This window comes from Podarcis bocagei (genome assembly GCF_964188305.1).
Source record: "Podarcis bocagei genome assembly, chromosome: 1".
In the NCBI taxonomy this organism is placed as follows: Eukaryota; Metazoa; Chordata; class Lepidosauria; order Squamata; family Lacertidae; genus Podarcis; species Podarcis bocagei.
In genome coordinates this window covers 15,189,800-15,214,018 of record NC_138125.1, presented here as the reverse complement: position 1 = coordinate 15,214,018, position 24,219 = coordinate 15,189,800, and the positions used below count along the sequence as shown (strand labels likewise).

At 45.7% G+C, this 24,219-nt stretch overlaps 1 protein-coding gene across 1 annotated transcript in view; it reads left to right on the top strand.

Moving 5' to 3' along the window:
* The window catches only part of TRMT61A (tRNA methyltransferase 61A), a 59,409-nt gene extending 47,568 nt beyond the window's left edge, over nucleotides 1–11,841 (top strand). Inside the window, exon 4 of the mRNA XM_081194102.1 lies at nucleotides 10,639–11,841. Within this exon, the coding sequence (XP_081050228.1) occupies nucleotides 10,639–10,967 (329 nt within the window). The 3' untranslated portion in view covers nucleotides 10,968–11,841. The remainder of the gene's footprint in view (nucleotides 1–10,638) is intronic.
* Nucleotides 11,842–24,219: the final 12,378 nt, after the last annotated feature.

The window sequence follows — 24,219 nt, the reverse complement described above, 5'->3', positions numbered from 1 at the left end:
CTTTTCCCTTTTCTTGCGAGGAATCCTATTCGAAATAAGGGAATTTACCTTTTAAAAAGGGAAACATTGGCAGCTGTGCTCATAGCACCAATATTTTTTACAAGCAAGCTAAGGAAAACCAAATTCTGAGGACGAAAATTCTTTCAACCATTTCATATACCGTATTTTTCGCCCTATAAGACGCACTTTTTCCCCTCCAAAAATGAAGGGGAAATGTGGGTGCGTCTTATGGGGCGAATGCAGGCTTTCGCTGAAGCCTGAAGAGCGAGAGCGGTAGGTGCGCACCGACCCCTCTCGCTCTCCAGGCTTCGCGGATCTCTCCTCAAGCAGCGGGAACGCTCCCGCTGCTTGGGGAGAGTTGCCGGCATCCCGAAGCCCGCGCGCGCTGATCTCAGCGCGTGCAGGCTTCGCGGATCTCTCCTCAAGCAGCGGGGACGCTCCCGCTGCTTGGGGAGAGTTGCCGGCATCCCGAAGCCTGCGCACGCTGATCTCAGCGCGTGCAGGCTTCGCGGATCTCTCCTCAAGCAGCGGGAACGGTCCCGCTGCTTGGGGAGAGTTGCCGGCATCCCGAAGCCTGCGCGCGCTGATCTCAGCGCGTGCAGGCTTCACGGATCTCTCCTCAAGCAGCGGGAACGCTCCCGCTGCTTGGGGAGAGTTGCAGGCATCCTGAAGCCTGCGCGCGCTGATCTCAGCGCGTGCAGGCTTAGCGGATCTCTCCTCAAGCAGCGGGAACGCTCCCGCTGCTTGGGGAGAGTTGCAGGCATCCTGAAGCCTGCGCGCGCTGATCTCAGCGCGTGCAGGCTTAGCGGATCTCTCCTCAAGCAGCGGGAACGCTCCCGCTGCTTGGGGAGAGTTGCAGGCATCCTGAAGCCTGCGCGCGCTGATCTCAGCGCATGCAGGCTTCGCGGATCTCTCCTCAAGCAGCGGGAACGGTCCCGCTGCTTGGGGAGAGTTGCCGGCATCCCGAAGCCTGCGAGCGCTGATCTCAGCGCGTCCAGGCTTCGCGGATCTCTCCCCAAGCAGCGGGAGCCACCGCTGGGCTCCCACGGCTTGCAGAGAGCTGCCTGTTTGGGGGCTGGGGTCGGGGGAAGCTCGGGCTGCCCCAGCCCCGCGTCTGGGGGAAAATAATTTTTTTCCCTTTATTTCCCCCCAAAAAAACTAGGTGCGTCTTATGGGACGGTGCGTCCTATAGGGCGAAAAATACGGTAAATTTGCTTCAATCTGCATGGTCTTTTCTATATTGTATTTTAGCCTCTTTTTTCAGCAGTTTTTTGGTTTATTTAAAGTAGTTTGGCTATTACAGTGATACCTCAGGTTACAAACACCTCGGGTTACTAACACTTCGGGTTCTAGACTCTGCTAACCCAGAAGTAGTACCTCAGGTTAAGAACTTTACCTCAGGATGAGAACAGAAATTGCGCACCGGTGACGGCAGCGGGAGGCCCCATTAGCTAAAGCGGTACCTCAGATTAAGAATGGTTTCAGGTTAAAGACGGACCTCCGGAATGAATTAAGTTCATAACCAGAGGTACGACTGTATAGCAGGGGATATGGGTTTAGTGGAGGGCAAATTAAGGGTAAGAAGGAAAAAGCCATAGAAAAAAGGAGTATGAGATGGGGGAGCAAAGTTGCTCCATCAACAACCTCCATCTACTACCTCTTGAAGATGTAGCAAGTTTCCTTGCTCCTATTGGAGGCTGGGAGGATGAAGATGCTGGGATGAAGATTCCAGAAAGATTTACTAGCTTAAATAGCCTGCCAAGGCAATGCTGTGGCAGGACCAAAGTGTGGTTTGCAAAGACTGCTTCGGGACAAGCACCAAGAAGGATTGCATTGACTTATATGGGAAGCTAAGGAAGTCAAACCATATTTGTTTTCCCTTTCCCCCAAGAGAACTGTGTTATGTTCCTTTTGAACGGATTATAATGGAACAAGGAGGCCCGGTGCGTGTCTTTCCCTGAGTAACTGGTTGAGAAAAGATTGTGCTTCTCGTCAACAATTCCCAGTGGAATGTAAATGGAGGGCTGAAAAATGTGGGATTGGGATTGCCTTGTAGTTAACCTTTGCCTATATTAGTGGGGGCAAGTGGTTCTTCCAAAAATTAAAACTGATGTCATTGGTAGTCCATTCAACTCAAGCTGATTCTAGCGAGTTTGGGGTGCGAGGAGGGCAGGGGCAGGGTGCAATTCACCCTAGATTTTATTTCCATTCTGGAAAGCCATTGCTGTCATAGTCAAAGGGACAACCCTCACTTTGAATGGGTTATTCAGATAGTAAATCAGAGCAGTACCTCAGAGCAGGGCTTTTTTGGTGGCTGCCCCTGACCCGTGGAATAACATTCCCGTCGAGTTACGACAGGCACCCAATATCTGCACTTTCTGGAAACAGCTGAAGACGTTTTTGTTTCTGCAGGCTTTTAAATAGGTCTTTACCATGACTGGCCGCTTGTTAGGGTTTCAGTCTTGTTTTAAATGTGTGTGTTTTTAACTGTTTTTCATATGTAAATTGCCTTCAGACTAGTTTAGAAGGCAATTGATGAATCAAGGATAATAATGCCCACACATAAAACTCACACATAAGGAGGAATCCTTGTGTGTCCTTGTTTCTCAGTTTGACCCTTTTACATGGTTTTGTATGTTTGGTGGTATTTTATGTATTGTGTTCTGCTGTTATTTTTATTGTTTATCGATCAGTAATTCTTTATTGTAACTGATAAGTGCAAATTATTGTTTAATTATTATTTGCTTAGTGTTGAATTCTAACGGATTGTTGAATATTGCTTTATTTGATATAAGTTGTTTATTCTAAAGTTATTGTGACTTTTTATAGTGGATTAGATTGTAACTATTTATGTTTCATTATTAATTCTATATGTGTTGGAAGCCTCCCAGAGTGGCTGGGGCAACCCAACCAGGTGGGTGGGGTATAAATAAAAACGTTGTTGTTGTTGTTTATTAGAGCTGCCTCCACCCTCCTCCCAGGAGAGGAGAGGAGCTGAGCTGGCCACAAGACCATCTGCCAGAGGGAAAAAGCCATCTGTGTGCCAGCCCATTGAGATGCTGGCTGTGCAGCTGCTGTTCACCAGCTGACCAACTTCCACCCACCTGGTCATTTGCTCACCTGCTCACTAACTCACTTGCCCAGCTGACTATTCACTCTCCCTGGGGAGTCTTAAGACTCCCCCACAACACACACACACACATGCAACATGTTGCTGCTTAGAACCTCTTGTTTATTAGAATCTGTGGTGGTTGTGCAATTGGCTTTGGGTTCTTGCAACAGCATATGGTTCAGTCGTAAGATACGGAAAGTGTGCTGACATTTTTTTGGTCGACCTCCGTTCTTCGTGAGAGCGAACCTACTTTGTGAACTTGTGGAATTTTTTTAAAAAATTAATTCAGGGTCCTTGCAACAATTCTTACTTGAGGATTATAATTTGGCAGAGCCTTCTTAACCTTGGCTGATCTTAATGTGAAAATGTGTTACTAATTTGTATGTTCAGAGGACGTTGTGTAAATAATTTTCGGGTTTTAGCAATAACTCTACGTAATCGTTCATGTTGATTCCAGGAAGTAGGAAAAATGCACTTGTTTTATCTCTGTTTTGAGAACGCTGTGTAGGATTTATTTTGGGGTTTTGCAGTATTTCATGACGGAGAACGTGCTAGGAAATAGACACTTAATTAACAATATCATAATTGTGGGTATTGTGTATTTATTAAGGCTTTGCAAACAGTTCATTGCAGGTATTTAAGGGGGAAATACAATTCCTGGGTGATGGTTATCATATCCTTACGCTGCAATCCTGCACCCACCTAACCTGGGAGTAAAGTCCTATCAAACTCTATAGTTCTGACTTCTGAGTAGTTGTGTATAGGGTTGCACTGTTAAGGGTAGTTGAATAGGAACTTGGTGCAATCCACAAAAGGATAAAATCTAAGTAAAGTTGATGTGTGATACCATTTTAAAAATTGTGTTCTTATTAAGATTTTCCATAAGCAACAAGAGTTCATTCATTGTCTCTACTTTCAAATCATAGTCTTTCATACAGGTCATTACAGTCAAATTGAGGCATTTTTGTGGTCATCAGTGTGGTTGTGGAGGAAAGAGAAGTGGAAAAAGTGGTGAGAGAGACAGTAAATATGAGGAAAGCAGAATGTTCCCTAGAGAAGGATCTGAAATTCTGAACCCTTGAATTTCTTTTACTCTAGATCAGTGGTTCCCAACCTTTTTTTTTGGCCATGCCCCACCTAAACATCTCTAAAATCCCAATGTGCCCCCCCGCCGTGACATATAATTCTTATTATTCAAAATGTGAACTCCTATTCACGTAGAGGAGGCCTAAAAGACCATTCACTGTTAATAACTTATTCTCGAATTCCCCCCTTAAAAATCAAATTGCCCCCCTTTGGGACGTGTGCCCCACATTGGGAACCAGGGCTCTAGACTGTTTTGTTTGATGTGTTGTAAACCGGTTTGAGATTTTTTCTTTAAAATATAAAGTCGTATGGAAATGAATAATAATAATCAGAATAAATTTCACTGGGGAGAAAAAAGGCACCTAGACATTTGGTTGTAACAACTGTAACTTGGATACCTGAAGGAGCGTCTCCACCCCCATCGTTCAGCCCGGACACTGAGATCCAGCACCGAGGGCCTTCTGGCGGTTCCCTCATTGCAAGAAGTGAGGATACAGAGAACCAAGCAGAGGGCCTTCTCGATAGTGGCGCCCACCCTGTGGAACGCCCTCCCTTCAGATGTGAAGGAAATAAGCAGCTACCTTCTTTTTAAAAGACATCTGAAGGCAGCCCTGTTTAGGGAAGTTTTTAATATTTAATGCTGTATTGTTTTTAACACTTGATTGGAAGCCGCCCAGAGTGGCTGGGGAAACTCAGCCAGATGGGCAGGGTATAAATAAGAAATTATTATTATTATTATTATTATTATTATTATTATTATTATTAACCTAGGCTTAAGGTGCCATTTGGCAGTTAGCTTATACAGTGGTACCTCGGGTTACAGACGCTTCAGGTTATGTGATTTCGGGTTGTGCACCTCGCCGAACCCGGAAGTACCGGAATGGATTACTTCTGGGTTTTGGCGCTTGCACATGCGCAGAAGCACTAAATCACGCTTTATGCATGCGCCGAATCACGGCGCTGCGGGTTCTGAATGTGCCTCCTGCACAGATCACATTCGCAATCCGAGGTTCCACTGTATAGCTAAGTTTCAAACATTGGCTCCCAGATAAAAATGTAACCTGCCAAGATTTGGGTGTTTCTCTCACTCAGGAGTTACGGTGAAATGAAATTTACGGCATGTAATGCCCTAAGAGAAAATTTAATGAAAATGATTTATAGGTGGTACATGACACCAGTCAAGCTTGCAAAAATTTACCATTTGCCCGACAATAAATGTTGGAAATGTAATGAGACTGAAGGTACATTCTTTCACCTTTGGTGGACATGCCCAAGGATTAAGACATTCTGGGAGATGATTTATAATGAAATGAAAAAGGTATTCAAATATACCTTCCTGAAGAAACCAGAGGCCTTTCTCCTGGGCATGGTCGGCCAATTGGTGCCAAAGAAGGATAGAACTTTTTAAATGTATGCAACAACAGCAGCAAGAATACTCATTGCGAAGTATTGGAAGACACAAGATTTACCCACCCGGGAAGAATGGCAGATGAAGTTGATCGACTATATGGAACTGGCGGAAATGACTGGCAGAATCCAAGACCAGGGAGAAGAGTTGGTGGAAGAAGACTGGAAAAAGTTTAAAGACTATTTACAGAAATACTGTAAAATTAATGAATGTTAGAAAAATGTTGGAATGAAGTTATATGGCTTTAGTAGAAATGTTATAAGGAATTAAGTATAAATAGATTAATAGAGTATTAAAGGAAAAAATAAGGTTAGAATGTGTTAAGATAATTATAGGATAGAAAACAGAGGAAGATGGAAAGGAATTGCTGAAACAATTAACAGAAGTGGAATACAAAAAGGGAGGTGTGAGGAGGTCGTGGAAATAAGTGAATGAAAGATAAGATATTGAAATTGTTTGATGTGTTTTAAACTGTTTTTGTTTTGTTTTGTCAGTTTAATGTGTTAGTGTTATGTAGTGTTTTTGTATTGTATTGTTTTTGTAGTGTTTAAATTGTTGGAAAAGTAATAAATATTATTTTCAAAAAAAAAGGAGTTACGGTGAAATTTGTGGTGGGCAGCAGATGCAGATTTTGTGTGAGTGTGTTGTAGGCTTTCTGTGGTTGCCTTCTGGTGACCTCCGATTGCCCTCTAGTTTGACCTGGTTCCTCTCTTGTGGTCAACCTTTTGACCTCTTCCCTCAAGCGATTGTGGCGCAGACACCCCACTGCAGATGGGCAAGCAAGCATCTGCTTTGCTAGAGGATTTGAATTTTAGAAGAAGATGGGGAGGAAACTGCAAAAAAAGTCCTGTATGTGGGTACCACAGTCTCGGAGGATTAATAAAAACTGAACTCCGGATTGAAGACTCAGCTCTAAGCAAAAACCCATGGAAGGAAGTGGACAACCTCTAGCTAGAACCACACTCAGTTGTGCAGATGTCCTTATTTCAATTTTACATCCCGCTTAGGCAAATGCACAGAAGGTCTGTGTAGTAGTACGTAGAACAGGGATTGCCAACCTTTTGTGGGTCAGGGAAGAGACAATGGAGTGCACATCTGGGCGTGAAGGCAAACTGCTGCATTTGCAGCAGCAAAGTGACCGAAGTTGAGGCTGATGGATTTCCCCTTCATTGGATGAAGTGGGATCTTGTCCGCGGAAGGTTATGCCACCATAAATCTATCGCGTCTTGTGGCACCTCTAAAGACTGGTCTTTTGTCTCCACAAGGCACAACATCCTCTGCCAGCAACCCCTTTGTGTCCTTCTCCCACTTCGGTCTCTCCTCAAAAGCCACTTCTTCAACAATTATATTTTATGTACAGTGGTACCTCGGGTTAAGAACTTAATTCGTTTTGGAGGTCCGTTCTTAACCTGAAACTGTTCTTAGCCTGAGTACCACTTTAGCTAATGGGGCCTCCCACTGCCGCTGCCCCACCACCACGCAATTTCTGTTCTCATCCTGAACCAAAGTTCTTAACCCGAGATACTATTTCTGGGTTAGCGGAGTCTGTAACCTGAAGCGTCTGTAACCTGAAGCATCTATAACCCAAGGTAAAGGGACCCCTGACCATTAGGTCCAGTCGTGACCGACTCTGGGGTTGCGGCGCTCATCTCGCTTTATTGGCCGAGGGAGCCGGCGTACAGCTTCCGGGTCATGTGGCCAGCATGACTAAGCTGCTTCTGGCGAACCAGAGCAGCGCACGGAAACACCGTTTACCTTCCTGCCAGAGCGGTACCTATTTATCTACTTGCACTTTGATGTGCTTTCGAACTGCTAGGTGGGCAGGAGCAGGGACCGAGCAACGGGAGCTCACCCCGTCGCGGGGATTCGAACCGCCGACCTTCTGATCAGCAAGCCCTAGGCTCTGTGGTTTAACCCACAGTGCCACATGCATCCCTAGGTACCAAGGTACCACTGTATTAAATTTACATCCTGCCCTCCTTACCGGAGAAGCTCAGGGCAACAAACACAAAAAAGTTGCAATGTCACAATTAAGAATATATATTTTTTAACAAAAACTACTTTAAACGTTTAAAAGCACCTAAAAGCAACCACATTCCTCTCACCGCTAAGAAGTTCGTGGTTGCCATGGCCAGTATCTTTGAGCCAACAAACGGCTGGGTGAGCAGGAATGCTTTTAAATGAGGGAGGCAGAGACGTCTCACCAGGGAGGACATTCCACAAGCAGGGATTATTTTTCCACCTACTGTAAAATCCCAGGCTTTTTAAATACCTTCACCCCACCCCAGCCTAATAATGTACAGTGACAGCCGTTTGTTTAGAATTGTTCTTTTTTTAATATTGAATTTTAAGTAACCTGACCTGAAACCTTCTGGCAAATAGGCAAGTAAGAAATCAAAATAATAATAGTGTAAGACTTTTTATCACCTGTAATGGTGTGCAGGACATCTTTTAGAGCAGGAGCAATGATGTCATCCAGCAGAATGGAGGTAAAGGAGGTGATAAGGAGGCTTTCAAGTTTTACTATTGTTTGTGATAGGTTAGCTGCTAGGGAGGCAGAGAGAGAGAGAAAGAAAAAGTAAGCAAGTCAGGGTTCGTTGGCACTTTTTTCTTTGTCCTTGATTCACCCTAGCAGTTTAAAAGGTAACATTTCTTTGCAGGAGTGTTTGCATTTCTAATTAAACAACAAGTTTAAATTTCAGCTGACTGGAGGTATTTTGTAAAAGCTCAATGTGGGGCTGGGGGGCTGTTTTGTTTTTTTAAAAACAAGCTGGGATTTATTCTGTAAACAGGGTGGGTGTATTCAGCTAAGTTTTACTCAAAGTAGATCTGTTGAAATGAATGGACATGGCTATGTTAGGTCCATTAATTCCAGTGGGTTTACTCTGAGTAAAACATAGCTGAATAACCCATATACAGTGGTACCTCGGGTTAAGTACTTAATTCGTTCCGGAGGTCCGTTCTTAACCTGAAACTGTTCTTAACCTGAAGCACCACTTTAGCTAATGGGGCCTCCTGCTGCCGCCGGACCACCGCCGTGTGATTTCTGTTCTCATCCTGAAGCAAAGTTCTTGACCTGAAGCACTATTTATGGGTTAGTGGAGTGTGTAACCTGAAGCGTATGTAACCTGAAGCGTATGTAACCCGAGGTACCACTGTATCTTGTTAGCTTATCCTTAAAAAAAGAAAGAGTATTGTTAGTGGGAATAGATGGATATGGGCAGCTGGCTGGGTTTTCTTTAGAGGTGTGGTTTTGGAACCCATCACAAAGAACTCTTGCACTTTTGCAAGTTTACAATTTTTCTGCTGATTGCCCATTGATGTTTTGCATAGGGCTTAAAGCACCATTCCTTCTTAAACAGGTAGATAAGTAGTCATAATAGGAAAAGAAATGATAAGACATTCACTTTAAGCCTAGCCATGTAAGGACCGTGGATCCACAGTCCCTATGTGGTCTAATGCTGGCATTCGTATGAATGCAAAAAAAAAAAGTTAACAGAGAAGCAATTATATCTCTCTAAACCATGTGGATTGTCTGCTCCTTGTAGCCCCAGAAATTATATTTGTGTGTTTCCTGTGCAAGTGTGCTTCCTTCTGCTGGGATTGTGGGCTGCTGTTTGGGTCTGATTAACTTCAAACGCTGGATATCTGGGACACAAGGAAGGGCTGTAGCTCAGCAACAGAACATCTGCTTTGCTTGCAGAAGGTCCCCAACATCTCCAGGTAGGGCTGGGAGAGGCCTCAAATTTTGGAGAGCTGCTGCGTATTCAGCTAAATCGGGGTTTCAGCTAAACTTGGGTCCCCAGCTGTTTTTGGACTACAACTCCCATCCTCCCTGACCACTGGTCCTGCTAGCTAGGGATGATGGGAGTTGTAGTCTAGCAACAGCTGGAGCCCCAGGTTTGAGACAACCTGAGCTAGATGCATTTAGGTTGGGTTCTGTATAAAAGACTGCTGTGTTCTTCAGTGTACTGGCAAGCAGAAAAGGCAACTCGTGAGATATCCCTGAGATATATCCCTAAGGCGTAGTGAAGTAGCCAGCATTGTGTAAGTCTGGAAGAGGTTGTGCAATGCCTTCCTTCCTGCAAAGGGAGGCAAAAAAACAGGATTACCGGTTAGGTTTGCATACGTCTACTGTTTATAATGTTGGGCAGTGTCCAACTAGACAGTTCCACTAGTCCATCCAATGACTTGTCATGCTGTGCAACCCCTAAATATGTTATTCCTACAACTGAGACGAAGGCAGGGAAGTTCCATAGCACAGTTGAAAGTCCTTGTCCCGGTGGAACTGCTTAATTGGATGCCACCCTTTTGGGGGGAGTGCGAGTCGAGGAGATGCCAGGGAAGATTAGCTGCGTGCCTTTGCCGCCTGCCTGTCCCGATCACAAACCTTAAAACCTTTTCTCCGTCCCGAGACAACTTGTACAGCAGCGGAGGAAAAGAGAGACCGTCACTGTTTACACAACTCTGACATTAACGAAGCGCATTGTGCGAAAGTCAGTATCTCTTTACTGAGGTGCTATAGCATCTGTGTGAAGGGTCTAGGAAGTGACATGCTAACAACCCAGGGACCAGGCACAAGGATAAGGCACAGACTGTTCCTGTTGCCTGTCTGCACGCACGCCGATGAAATACAGAATAGGTGCAGAAATACTCTCTGTGCTGAAAGTCCTGCCCTTTCTAAACCCTTTACAGGATTTTGCTGGCACTGAACTGCAGGAGGCAGATCCTCACCCCTGCACTCACCCACCTCTCTCTAAATCTCCAGTGTGTAGGAGTCAGCAGCCTTCCCCCACTTTGTATAAAACCAGGAAATTGAAAAACTGCGCCTGTCATAGAATTTACATCAGAGGGGCTGCCCCAGCGACTTCAGCAAAGCTGCTATGGAAATCAGTGATTCACAGAATCAGAGCTCGGGTAGCACTGCTAGGGAACGGGGGTTTGGAGGAGATTAGCCAGGCTGCCGCTTCTCATTCATTCATTCATTCATTCATTCATTCATCCTCTTTTCTCCCTCCCTCTTTTTCTGTAGGTGGACGCATCTGTTCCTTCTCCCCTTGCATCGAACAAGTGCAGAGGACCTGCCTGGCTCTGGAGGAGCACGGCTTTGCCGAATGTAACACTCTGGAGATCCTGCTGAGAGTGTACAACGTTCGGACAATCAGCTTGCCAGTCCCTGACCTTGGAAAAGGAATCGGGGGCAATGCCAGAGCGGAGTCTGACAAAGGCAGCCCATCCCATCAGGGTGCCTCTTCTGCTGGTCTCCAGCAGGGAAACGCACAGTTTAAAAGCGGTGTGCCGCCAAGGGAGATGGTGGGTCACACTGGGTATTTGACCTTCGCTACCAAAAGCCTATTTTAGTTACTGGCGAAGCTAGGGGCCTCCTTGCTGCCTTCCCTCCTTCCCTCCCTCCCAATCAAGCATCCCAGGCTTTTTTTGCTTGTCGGGCAATTCCATATATAGTCAGACTGAGTAAGATTATGCTTTTGTTTAAATAGCACGCAGGAGCGCTAACCAGATCAGCCTTGCAGTACACTGTCCTTCTGGAACAGTGCTTGGCTGCCTGTCAGGTAGGAAGATGGATTAGCAGCTAATAGCTGTGGGATGGACTTTGCAAAGCAAAAGCCACTTACTGAGGTTGTTCGGGGTGGGGGTGGGGTGGGGGGCGGGTGTCAACAAGGTTTCCTTTTTCTTTCTGGAACCCCTGTACTGATTCTTCTCTCAACAAGGGTGTGCAATGGGGAGAATTTTTGCTTTCGGTTTTGTATTTGCCATTGGGAATCTATTTAATATTTGGATTTTTAAAAAATAAAATAAAAATGGTTTTGCCGTAGCCCCAGAATTGGCTAGCAGCCCCTGCAAAGAGAGTCTAAAAAGGCAGGCGGATGTGTGGATCCATATATACACATACATGCGTACATAGGTGAACCACCCTGGAAAGAGCATCAAACCCAATTTATTGTGGTTGCATGACGTGAGTGGGTCTCCCTTGTCACAAAGATTCAAAGCGCAGGGCTAGCTTTTGAGGGGAGAGAGTTAGGCTGCTAGTCTTCACCCTGACATCTAATGCTGAATGGAGCTGGTGGTTTCCTATAGGAAGTGTCATTTAATCACATCCCTGCTTGCATCCCGAAATAATTCTGTTCAGGGACGGCTCTTCTACCTCTTCTGTGTGAGCAAAATCCTCAGCACAATCGCACATTCACTTGGTCCTGAATAAATGGCTAGATTTGCATCCTGCTTCCTCCTTGCCAAACAACAAGCAGCAAAAAAAAAACAAACACCCTCCCTTATTCAATCTGTCCTGTATTGTAAGATGGTACTTGTATTTACAGATGTCCATTGCTGTAAACAGAACGAACCCTTCCCTGGTGTTCTTAACCAGCGTATAAGCACGTCACAATCCTGTCTTCCTAGGGCCTGGGTGAAATGCGAGCCACGAGGCAAATCTTTTTATCCATTCCATGCGCCGGCTGATTAATAGATATGCCTGAAAGTGCGAATCCGGTTTTGCCCTTTTCTTGACCAAAAATAAACATGGCTGAGCTTTCGATGGGTTACAGCCCCGGTGCTAATCTGTCACAGTTTAACAAAAGTTCCACCAACCGCGGCGAGCAAAGATAGAACAGCTGAGCAGATTAAAAACCAGGAAAGCAAATCATCTGAGCTCGAAGCTGTTACGTAAGTGTTCCAGGGCTGCAGCTTTCCGCCTCCTCCTCTTCGGAAGGATGTTAAAAGTCTTCTGTTATGCAGTGCTCGAAAGTACTTTTGAGGGAAAGCAGGGTAGAAGGTGCTACTGCTGCCGCATCATTAATGGGGTAGCTACAACCGCCTGCCTGCAAGCAAAGAGAGAACAGCAAGCATATGTAAACATCAGATCAACTGGGGAAGAGGAGGGGGAGCTGCTTAAACCTACAAAAGGAGAGGAAACAGAACCAAGGGAATGCCTCTGTCCTTAAGATGCCTGCACTCAAATCAGCACCGTATGTCCTTGGTACAATATGCTTCTAGTGCAAAGCCAGAAAAGTGGGAGGGGACTTTTTCCAGACTCCTATTTGAACAACCTTATAGGGGTCTCATGCAGATGATAGGCTTGGCAAGAGGCAAAGTGGGCGGAGCAACGAATGTAAATTCTACCTTTGTGCAATAGGTTAGATGGGATGTTTTCCGAGGTTGACGAGCCGACGGCTGGGCGATATCTCGTTTTCAACATCGCAATATATCACCAGCTAAACATCCTGATACACTGATTTATCACAACGTCTGATATAAGGATAGAGCTACATAGGGGCGACGCGGGTGGCGCTGTGGGTTAAACCACAGAGCCTAGGACTTGCCGATCAGAAGATCAGCGGTTCGAATCCCCGCGACAGGGTGAGCTCCCGTTGCTCGGTCCCTGCTCCTGCCAACCTAGCAGTTCGAAAGCACGTCAAAGTGCAAGTAGATAAATAGGTAGCGTTGGCCACATGACCCAGAAGCTGTACGCCGGCTCCCTCGGCCAATAAAGCGAGATGAGCGCCACAACCCCAGAATTGGCCACGACTGGACCTAATGGTCAGGGGTTCCTTTACCTTTTACATAGGGGCACTGGCTGGATTCACGGTTTTCCCCGCATTGTGATTTTTGCATAACACACACACACACACACACACACACACACCCTGCATCATGATTCACAATATTTTTGCCAGATCAAAAAATATGAAACCAATAACACAATAGGGGCTTCAAGCCATTTTTGGATGCTATTTTGATATATTGCCCAGACCTAGGTGAGCCTCGTCTACCCCTCACTTCCCTCTACAGCACACACAGAAAACTACTCCTTGACCATTGGACCCACTATTGGTCTTGTCTTCTCAAGTTGCTGGAGCCTGTTTTCACATGCAAGGGAAGTCCCTAGCTCACCGAGGGGTTGAGAACCATTGGCTGCCCTCACCTGGTTTAGCCGGGTAGTTGAAACTGTTTGCCAGGGTGTAGCTGCTGTCACATGCTGACAGCTTCTAGGAGCCACAGGTGAGAGCTGCGAATGGGGATGAGCGACCCCAGAAGGAACAGGCTTGAATGATGCCTTGAATGCCTCCTTCTGGCAACTACTGCAGCCAAGCTGGTGCCAAACGTCTTGCTCTGCTTTCCTTTGGACCCCATCAGCCAGCCAGGCCGGGGGGGGGGGCGTGTCTCGTCATCTGGACAGCCCAGGACCTCCAGACACACTGCCCAGGCTTGTGCCCTGGGGAAGTCCCTTGGGTGCTGCTAACACAATAGTTTGACTCCACCCCCAGAGGCACACTCCATTGTCTCTCAACACTCCATTGTCTCTCAGTACTCAATGCCAACAAGAGTAGGCTAAATTCTACACGGAGTCGGACCCTGCTCTCAACCCTCCATCTGGGCAAGCAAGAGGGATTATGTGAGTACAAAGACCCATTCCAGTCCTGGCAAAAACGCTCAAAGGAAGGTGCAGATCAGGGCTGGGGAGGGGCAAGTGGCCATTGGGGAATCCCAAGGGCTGAACAGAGAGACCCGAGGGCTGCATCAGGCTCCCAGGCAAACTGAAATGAAATGTTGCAATCAGCAGTGCGGATGTGATTTAATTTTGGCTTATTTCACGTGGCGTTGGCCCGTTCATTCAGAAGTAAGTGGCGTTCAGTGGTGCTTGTCCTGAGAAAATGTTTGCAGCCTTAGCCAGTCTCATGAAGCCTCCCCCCTGTTGCTCCAGCGTTCGCTGCATTGCAGCGAGTTGGAAAGTGCTGTAACAGAGGGCTGTATTTTCTTCCCCTTTTGCCGCAGGACAGGACATCAAACATACAATGCTATAAAAACGCCAAGCACTTTTCTTCTCTGGTATTAAAAAGGAAGAGGAAGCAATAAAGGGACAGAGCAGGGATGGGTTTCTAAAAGTTAGAAACCCTAAATGCACAGCACTTTTGGCAGCTGGGTGGGTTAAGTTGTGGCAGCCTTTGGCAACCTGGCGCCCCCAGAGGTTTTAGATTACAGCTGCCCCTGTTGGAAATTGTGGTCCAAAGTATCTGTGGGCACCAGGTTGGTGAAGACAGGCTTATAGTGTCAAGCCTCTTAGGTTGTCCCTTGCTCCTGGTTAAAATGCTGCAGTCAAACTAAGGATTCGCATCTCTGCCGTTATTCATTGCTGGCACCCCACTCCTGGATTTCACAGGAGAGCGATGGAGGGTGCAGCCCGTCCTCTTTGGTAGCTGCCTTCTTCCCTGTCTCGCTCGCCTAGGCAGGTGTGGGAGGGATGTCATTCCCTGCAGACAAGTCTCCGCGTGCCTGATTGAATTGCAAAGTGTCCTCCAGCATCCCTGGCGGAAAGGAAGAGTGCCTGCTCCAAAGCCGCCGCTGGCAGTCTTGATGAAGACAATCTCTGCAGCTTGAGTCAAGCAAGACATGCAGACAGATAGATGGGAGATAGAGAGGGCTGCATGCATAAATTTTAAGAAGCGCCCTGTGGATCAGACCAAAGGCTTCGCTAGTCCAGCACCCTCTTCCCACAGATGCCTGTGGGAAGCCCACAAACAGAGCCTGAAGTACAACACTCCATGTGTGAATCTCCATGCTGGGAGATTCTGGACCAATAAAAGTCAGTACTTGTTCAGCCAGTGCATAGCTAAAAGATATGAAACTCGCTCCCATAGGTGGCAGTAATGGAAACTGAGTTGGATGGTTTTAAAAGGGGATTGGACAACTGCATGGAGGAGAGGACTATTGATGAATAACCATAGTTTAGGGGTCCCGGGCCCTAAGGAAGTCAGACCATCCTCCACCAGGGCCAGGGCCTTTTCAGTGATGGCTCCGACCTGGTGGAATGCTCTGTCCCATGAGACTAGGGCCCTTCAGGATTTAACCTCCTTCCATCGGGCCTGTAAGACAGAGCTATTCCGTCTGGCCTTTAATTTGAATTCAGCCTGATCTTTTATTTCCTTTCTCTTCCCTCCCCCTACTCTTTTATGAAGATTACCGCTCTGAGACCCCACAGCTAATTCTCCCCTGGCCTCCTTGCTGGCCGAAGTAGGACTAATTCAGCCAGCTAGCCCTGGTGATTATCTAATGCTTATTAGATGGATTTCCTCTAAATTGATTTCTGAACTTTGAATGTTATTGTTATTCATGTTTTTATACTGTGTTTTATGCTGCTTTTACAATTAAGCGTTTTAAATTTGTTTTTAGCCGCCCTGAGCCCGGTTTTTGGACCGGGAAGGGCGGGGTATAAATAAAAATTTATTATTATTATTTATTATCGATGGCTGCAAGCCACGATGACTGTGCTCTGTCTCCACAGTTGGAGGCAGCGATGATTCTGGGTACCACTTGCTGGAAACCACACAAGTGGGGCATCTTCTTGCCCTCAAGTCCTGTTTGCAGGTTTCCGACAGGTATCAGTTTTGACCACTGTTGAGAACAGGAGGCTGGACTAGGTGGGCTATTGGCCTGATCCAGAGGCTCTTGCGCTCTTAAGATACGTGCTTTTCATCCGTTCAAGCCCAGCACATGTTTTCTACACCAAGGCATTCTGGTGTGTCCTTTAGATCTTCAAAGCTGGCAGATATGCCCGGCTCTTCTGACGTGATTTGGGGACGTGGAGCTGCACACCCACCACTGCTCCAACAGCCTGGCTTCGAAGATGTCAATGTGTGGGAAGCACTGACCTCACTCTCGTCGTTTCTGTAGTTCTTTTGCATGCACAAAGGTCTTACACTTCTTGCCTTAAAAGAACATGTGATTTTAAGAACTGGCTTGCAGGAGCTCTGACCAAAGGACCATCAGGTTCTCCACTTGGGTTCCATTAATGGTCAGTAAGGTGCTCCTTATCTCCATAGAGAGCCCTCTTCACTCTGCAAAATAAAGTTCAGGAAAAGCTAGCCTATGGTCTGTTAATGAGGCTGGTTAATAATGTAAGAATCTGCACACACTGACATAGCATTGCTTTTGAGGAAGGGCCCACACAGCTGTCTCTTGACTGCTGGAAAAGCCACACGGAGATTTCAGCACATGCTACTTACATACTTTCAAGCCTATCTTTACAGTCTTAAGGACCAGAAATTTGTGTTTCTAAAATGGGGGGGGGGGGAGAGAGAGAACACTTAATGGCACTACAGAAGCCTCATGTTTTTCTAGAACACAGATATGAAAAGATTTTTAAAACTTTTCAAAGAATAAGTCTACGGACTGTGGCCCATATACAATTGCAGGCGGCTACTATCACATCAGTATATTCTAAAATATCTCAACAATGGTGTTCAGAAAAATGTGTTCTGAAATACCTAGCTGTGCCGACTCAAATTCCCACTGCACCACACTGTGTGTCTTCATTTCTGCGTTGTGAAGCACATAGGATTGCTTGGTTGTTATTGTATAGACTATTGGTCAGGGACCATAGGACTTACTTTCTGTAACGTTGCTGAAACATTTTCATATCTGTTACAGAAATGCATGCAGTTGATTTGGTACCTTGACTCTGTTTATCCTTTCGCATCTATTGATTGGTCATGGACTATATTATTTAGGTTTGATTTCATTGTCTAAACCGCGAGGTTCCCAACTTAGTGGAGGACCACCACTCAGTGGTAGAAAACATGCTTGGCTTGCAGAAAGTCTCAGGTTCAGTGCTTGTCATCTCCAGTTAAAAGAAACTGAGGTAGCAAGTGATGGGAAAAGGCCTTTGTCTGCCTGAGATTTTGAAGATCTGTTGCCTTTCGGAGTATACAATAACAGACTTGATGGACAGATAGCCTGACTGGGTAAGGCAGCTTCCTGCAATTACAGCTAAAAGCCATGGCTAGCATTGTCCTTTATTCATTTATCTTCCTGTTTTTTAAAAAAGCCATCAGCTAGCGACCGGCACTGTAGAGAGCCATGTCTAAGCTTCTGCTGTGGCATCAGTTTCAGATGATGTGAGTCCTGATGCATCTGACCACATGCTCGATAAGTCTGCCTTGGGCCCAGTTGCTGGCATTTATCTGTCTTGGGAGACAGTGCTCCTTTGGGGGTGAAGTCAAACTGTGGGGTAGTTGCAGGGCTTGCCATGACCACAGAGACTGATATGGGAGAAACATGTTTTGTTGCAGCTGGGGCAGATGAAGGCATCCAGTTGAGCTGCTGCACATGCAACAGGGTGTTTCTTCTCTCTGTGCTCCTCCCAGTGCTCATTCCTCCTCGGGTCACTGCTGGAGATACATGGCCTGTCTCCAGGCACTGCGGTTGTCTGCAAGGGATTCCCACATAACAGGGTTGATATTGCCAGATTTCATGTCATGTTTGGAGACATCTCTAGGGCAGAGTTGGTCTGCCAATGGGTCTGGTGCCAGCTCCCCATAGGGCATGTCCTTGGGGAGCCTGTCATCTTCCTTTCTGTGGACATAACCAAGCCAGTGTAGATGTGGCTGAGATAGGAGTGAAAACATGCTGGGAACATACTGAATCAGGCCATTGGTCCATCAACCACAATATTGTCTACACTGACTGGCAGTAGCTCTCCAGAGTTTTAGGCAGGGGAGGAGGAGCTGGGGGTTGAACATGAGGTGGAGTCTCCTTCTTTGGAGGTCTTTAAGCAGAGGCTTGACAACCATATGTCAGGAGTGCTCTGATGGTGTTTCCTGCTTGGCAGGGGGTTGGACTCGATGGCCCTTGTGGTCTATTCCAACTCTATGATTCTATGAGACATTATGCATCCAAAGCACGCACTGAGCTAGAGCCCTTCTGCAGCTTTCGATCCCACTGGCCATGGTAATCTGGAGCAATTCTGTGATAGAAGTATTGGAAACACTATGATAATTCTGATCATATCTACATTGAGTGAGTGTTCATCAGCCCCCTGATGTCTACACTATGGCGTACCATAGGGCACCATTTTATCACCAGTACTTCTTATCTTCATATCTGGGAGTGGGATGCCATCAACATGACACCAATGTTTTGTTGTTGTTGTTGTTGTTGTTGTTTAGTCGTTTAGTCATGTCCGACTCTTTGTGACCCCATGGACCAGAGCACCCCAGGCACTCCTGTCTTCTACCGCCTCCTGCAGTTTGGTCAAATTCAATGTTGGTAGCATCGAGAACACTGTCCCACCATCTCGTCCTCTGTCGTCCCCTTCTCCTTGTGCCCTCCATCTTTCCCAGAATCAGGGTCTTTTCCAGGGAGTCTTCTCTTCTCATGAGGTGGCCAAAGTATTGGAGCCTCAGCTTCACGTGGCACGATTTAGAGTGATCAAATGAAACTTTTATTACAGGGGTGGCCAACTCCCAAGAGACTGCAATCTACCCCCTTTGGGGGGGGTCAAAGTTGAGTTTTTTCAGGGGGGAGGTAAAATTTTGAGCTTTTTTTAAGGGGAGACACAGTTGTTCAGCTTCTTTGGGGGGAGCCGATGATCTACCAGAGATCAACCGCAGACATCCAGTGATCACGATCTACCCGTTGGACATGCCTGTATTACATAGCATGACAAAAAAACCTGTAATTTTATTAGGACAGGGTATTTGTTGTTTACTGTTGCAACAATTATGTTCTCAAAACATATCATCTGTACCATCAAAAATAAATAAAAACATTATGCTGGTGACACTCTGCTCTTCCTATCTGTTGCATATGAATCAGGATCAATTCAGGACTTCACATGCCCAAACTGGAGAGGCAGGTGAGTGAAAAGACATTCCTTCCAAGCAGCCAATTCCCTCCCTGTTTTCATTTTAAAGCAATGCTTCCACTTATAAATTTATTCCATATATACCCAGTATATATTGATTGTTTTCCAGGCCTGCCATGGCCTACCTAGGACGAAAAGAGTAGTCTTTTAATTTTGCAAGGTGATGAACAGCAAGAGCTGACAACCTGTGATTAATCACCTCTAGGACCTGGATGTGAAGCAATTTGTTGTATGCTGTGAATGATTTATACAAGGAGACAAGCAATTCCTCCCAGAGGAAGACTGGCACTGCCAAATTATAAAGAGCTTCACAGGTATGAGACATACACGCCTGTGGATGTTACAGTGTCATCTCCCTGGGGTGCTGCAGGGTGCTATTCAGTTCCTGATGCTATTTAATAGCTGTGTGAAGCAGCTGGAACAATCATCAGGAGTTTTGGCGGCAAGGTACCACCAGAATGCTAGTGACACTCAGCTATAGTTCTCCAGGCAACCTGAATCAAGAGAGGCTGATGACGATGAAATCATTTTAATACAGTGGTGCCTCGCAAGACGAAATTAATTCGTTCCACAAGTTTTTTCTTCTTGCGAGTTTTTCGTCTTGTGAAGCACGGTTTCCCATAGGAATGCATTGAAAATCAATTAATGCGTTCCTATGGAAACCGCTTGCCAGGCTGGCGGTGCGGAGAAGGGCTTTTCTCCCCACCGCAAGCCTTCAGGACAGGTACGGGAACAGAGGGGAAGGGGCGCAGCGCTTCTCCTCTGTTCCCAGGGCTTGCGGTGGGAGGAGGGTTTTTCCTCCCCACCGCCAACATTCAGAACAGCATTCTGAATGTTGGCGGTGGGAAGGAAAACCCTCCTCCCACCGCAAGTCTTCAGGACAGCCATCCGAAGGCTGGCGTGGGGAGAAGGGCTTTCCGCCCCACCGCCAGCCTTCGGAGCAGCCTTCCAAAGGCTGGCGTGGGGAGAAGGGCTTTCCGCCCCACCGCCAGCCTTCAGAGGAGCCTTCCGAAGGCTGGCGCGGGGAGAAGGGCTTTCCACCCCACCACCAGCCTTCGGAGGAGCCTTCCGGAGGCTGGCGCGGGGAGAAGGGCTTTCCGCCCCACCGCCAGCCTTCGGAGGAGCCTTCCAAAGGCTGGCGCGGGGAGAAGGGCTTTCCGCCCCACCGCCAGCCTTCGGAGGAGGTCCGAGGACAGTGGGGAAGAAGCGCTGCGCTTCCCCGCTGTCCCGGAGATTTCCCTATGGGCTTTTGTCTTGCGAAGGAAGCCCATAGGGAAATTCCTTTTTGCGAAGCGCCTCCAAAACAGAAAACCCTTTCGTCTAGCGGGTTTTCCGTCTTGCGAGGCATTCGTCTTGCGGGGCACCACTGTATTTCTCGTAAACTGCTTAGAGGTTTTATTTATTTATTTATTTACTTATTAAAAATATTTGTATGGCACTGCATCGTTAAAAATATATCACAGCAGTTTGCAGCAATATAAAAAACATGAAACTGAACAAAATCATTAAAAGCTAAAAACAAGCTTCATTACAATCAAGCAGTAATATAATGCCAAGGCTGCAGGTTCGATCCCCCTAAGGGACAGCTGCAAATTCCTGCATTACAGGGAGTTGAACTAGATCAGAGTTTCCCAAACTTGGGTTTCTTAGCAGTTGTTGGACTACAACTCCCATCATCCCTAGCTAGCAGGACCAGCAGTCAGGGATGATGGGAACTGTAGTCCCAAAACAGCTGGAGACCCAAGTTTGGGAAAGCCTGGACTAGATGATCCTCAGGGTCCCCCTTCCAATGCTGTGATTCTATGAAATAAATGTAAGAAGAGAGTTGCTGGTTCAGGCCAATGGTCCATCTTAATCCAGCATCTTGTTCTCACTGTGACCAGCCAGGAAGCTGAAAAGCAGGAGCCGATGAGCACAAAAGCACTCTTATCTACTTGTGGTTTCCTGAAACTGTTGCTCAGAGGCGCACAACAGTGTAGGTGGAACAGCGGAGGCAGAACTTTCTGCACCTTTATTTATTTAAGCAATTTATCTCAGCAGCCAGGAGCATCATAGCCAGACTCTGGAGAGACCTGTCAGGAGTAAGCACGGGCCAATGGTACCAAATGGTATGGGAAACAGCCTTATTAGAAAAACTAACCAAAAAAAACTGAAACTGACATAGGGACAAATAGAAGAAGACACCTTCACTCCGGTATGGCTCCCCTTTATCGCATACACAGCCCAACAAGGCGACAACAAGAATCCTCCAGCAATTTACGAATCAAATCTGGCTAATCTGATCCAAACACCACCACCCCACTCACACACAAAACCAAATCTCACTACTGCCAATCAAAGACAACCAACCACACCCTAGGCCACCCGCAACCTCTCTCACCACCAGAGAAATACAACAAGCAAATAGTAAGAGAAGGAACCCACACAAGTGACACTGGCAGAAAACCCCACACATACACTAAGTAGAAGAATATAAGCATTGTCGCACGACCCCACCCTCCTCACCATGCCCCCTCCCCTTCTTTCCCCCTCTTTTCTTCTTGACCTAACACTGTATGCAACACTTAACGTCTCACAACACATGAAACTGATCTGTAGAAAACACTTTAAAAGAGACCATGCACATATTTTTGTAAACTAAGAAATCGCACACCGCTTACGTACAGTCATCTCTAAACAGTGTACAAGAAACAAAACACAGAAAAGTAATAAATAAATAAATCTTAAGACAATAAAGGTAAAGGACCCCTAATCATTAAGTCCAGTCATGAATGACTCTGGGATTGCGGCGCTCATCTCGCTTTATTGGCCGAGGGAGCTGGTGTACAGCTTCCGGGTCATGTGGCCAGCATGACTAAGCCGCTTCTGGCAAACCGGAGCGGTGCACGGAAACGCCGTTTACCTTCCTGCCGGAGTGGTACCTATTTATCGACTTGCACCTTGATGTGCTTTTGAACTGCTAGGTTAGCAGGAGCAGGGACAGAGCGATGGGAGTTCACCCCGTCGCGTGGATTCAAACCGCCGACCTTCCGATCGGCAAGTCCTAGGCTCAGTGGTTTACACCACAGTGCCACCCGGGTCCCTTAAGACAATAAAACCAGACTTCAATTAAAGGGCTTGCAGGGTTGAAAAGATGTCTTCAGTAGGTGCTAGAACTTCAACAGGGATGGGGCTTGTCTGACCTCACCTGGAATAAAGTTGCACAAAATTGGGCCCAGAAAATTTATGACTCCTGCTGTATCCAAGCTGTGCATCCGAACCATAGGGAACCATTAACAGTGACCCCCCCCCCCCAAGTCCTCAGTGATTGGGCAGGGAAATAAGGTATTCTTTAGAGAAAGTGGTGACCTTTAAGGAGGAATTTACCCAAACGATGCTTGGATTTTTGGTCCATTAAACTAGACTAGATTTCACAGCTTCACTTTTCCTGTCACGTATTATTCAGGTAGCTTGATGTAGGTTAGAATCAGAGTTGGAGGATGCTTCAGATGTAGCTGATTAATTAACAATCAGCACATTTTATTTATTTAACTGTCTCTCCTACAGTTCTGGTCCACTCACAAAAAAAGAACAATTAAACACTAAAAAAAAGACGAAACAGCCTTAAAACAGCCTTAAAGAAGGTGAAATTACCAAAGGGAACAGTCAATAAAAGCAGCAATTAAAAAGCCTGTGCCTTCCACCTTTCCTTTTTCTGCAGTCAAATGCCTCTGAGAAAACGAATGTTTGAAATGTTCTACCTAAAATTCATCATATTTTATTATCTGAAATGAAACAGTGCAGTAAAAGAACCTGCAGTCCAAAACATTTGTATGGAATGGAGTTTTCTGGTTTTGTTTTTTTTTAAAGAAAACTTATGTATTTAGTTTTATTTTTAAAAAGATTCTAGGTTTATTCTTTTTTTAAAAAAAAATTCAGTTTCAGAAAACACATCTAACAAATAATCCCCATATACCCTCCCTGAAGCATTCCATGCATGTACAAAGCAAACGATACAGTTAAACATTAAGCAAGTTTGTACAATAGTTAGAGTTGATTATAGGAGTTAAGGGTCTTCTATTCTCCATCTTGTCCCAGAGTGAGCCATGGTAGCAGGTGCTGTACTGAATAGACACGTACCATAAAGTTTCCAAATCATCTTTGCCTTTGTGTTCCTGAGCTCCCTAAATTGTTTCATTAGTTTCTGCATATTCTATTCCACCATGCCTCTAGAGTTAAGTTAGTGGCTGTTTTCCAATATTGCACAATTATATTTCTAGCCGCAGACATTAAAAAGGATTAGTGGGTCCTTAAGCAATAAATTATTTTGATCATCTCTACACAGATTTAATAAAGTTAGCCTCAGATCAGGTTATATCACCTGTTGTGTAATGTAACGAACTTCTTCAAAGACTAATTTCCAAAATAATTGGTACTGGTTTTAATTGTCACCACATTTGGATATATGAACCTAACTGCTGACAAAGGACTTGAATGGGAGCTCAACCTGTGGCATTCCACCTGTGAATTGTTTTAAAACTATTTTCTCTCATTTTAGCAGAAACTGACTTAAAAGGTTTTCCCCCTCCCAAAGATTTTGGCAGAATGCATTATCTATTTCACTGTTCTGGGTGGTGAATAATAATAATAATAATAATAATAATAATAATAATAATAATAATAATAATAATAATAATTTTTTAGAATATTCCTGTTTTCATAAGAGAAATGTTGGATTGTATGTCATAAGAAACCAATCCCTCCTTGTGTGCATATATCTGAGTAAACATGATGTGAAGGAATAGGTATTTGTAGCCATTTTGTGTTTGTCTGTAAAACTTGGGTTGTAAAATGATTGCCTTTTGGCTCTCCTGCCAAGAAGGGTCAAAAGTGCACAAGGACGTTAAGAGTTCAAAAGGACCTTTTGCTCAGGAAATTGTGCATAAGAGGGTCAAAGGTTCATGCTAGGAACTTGGC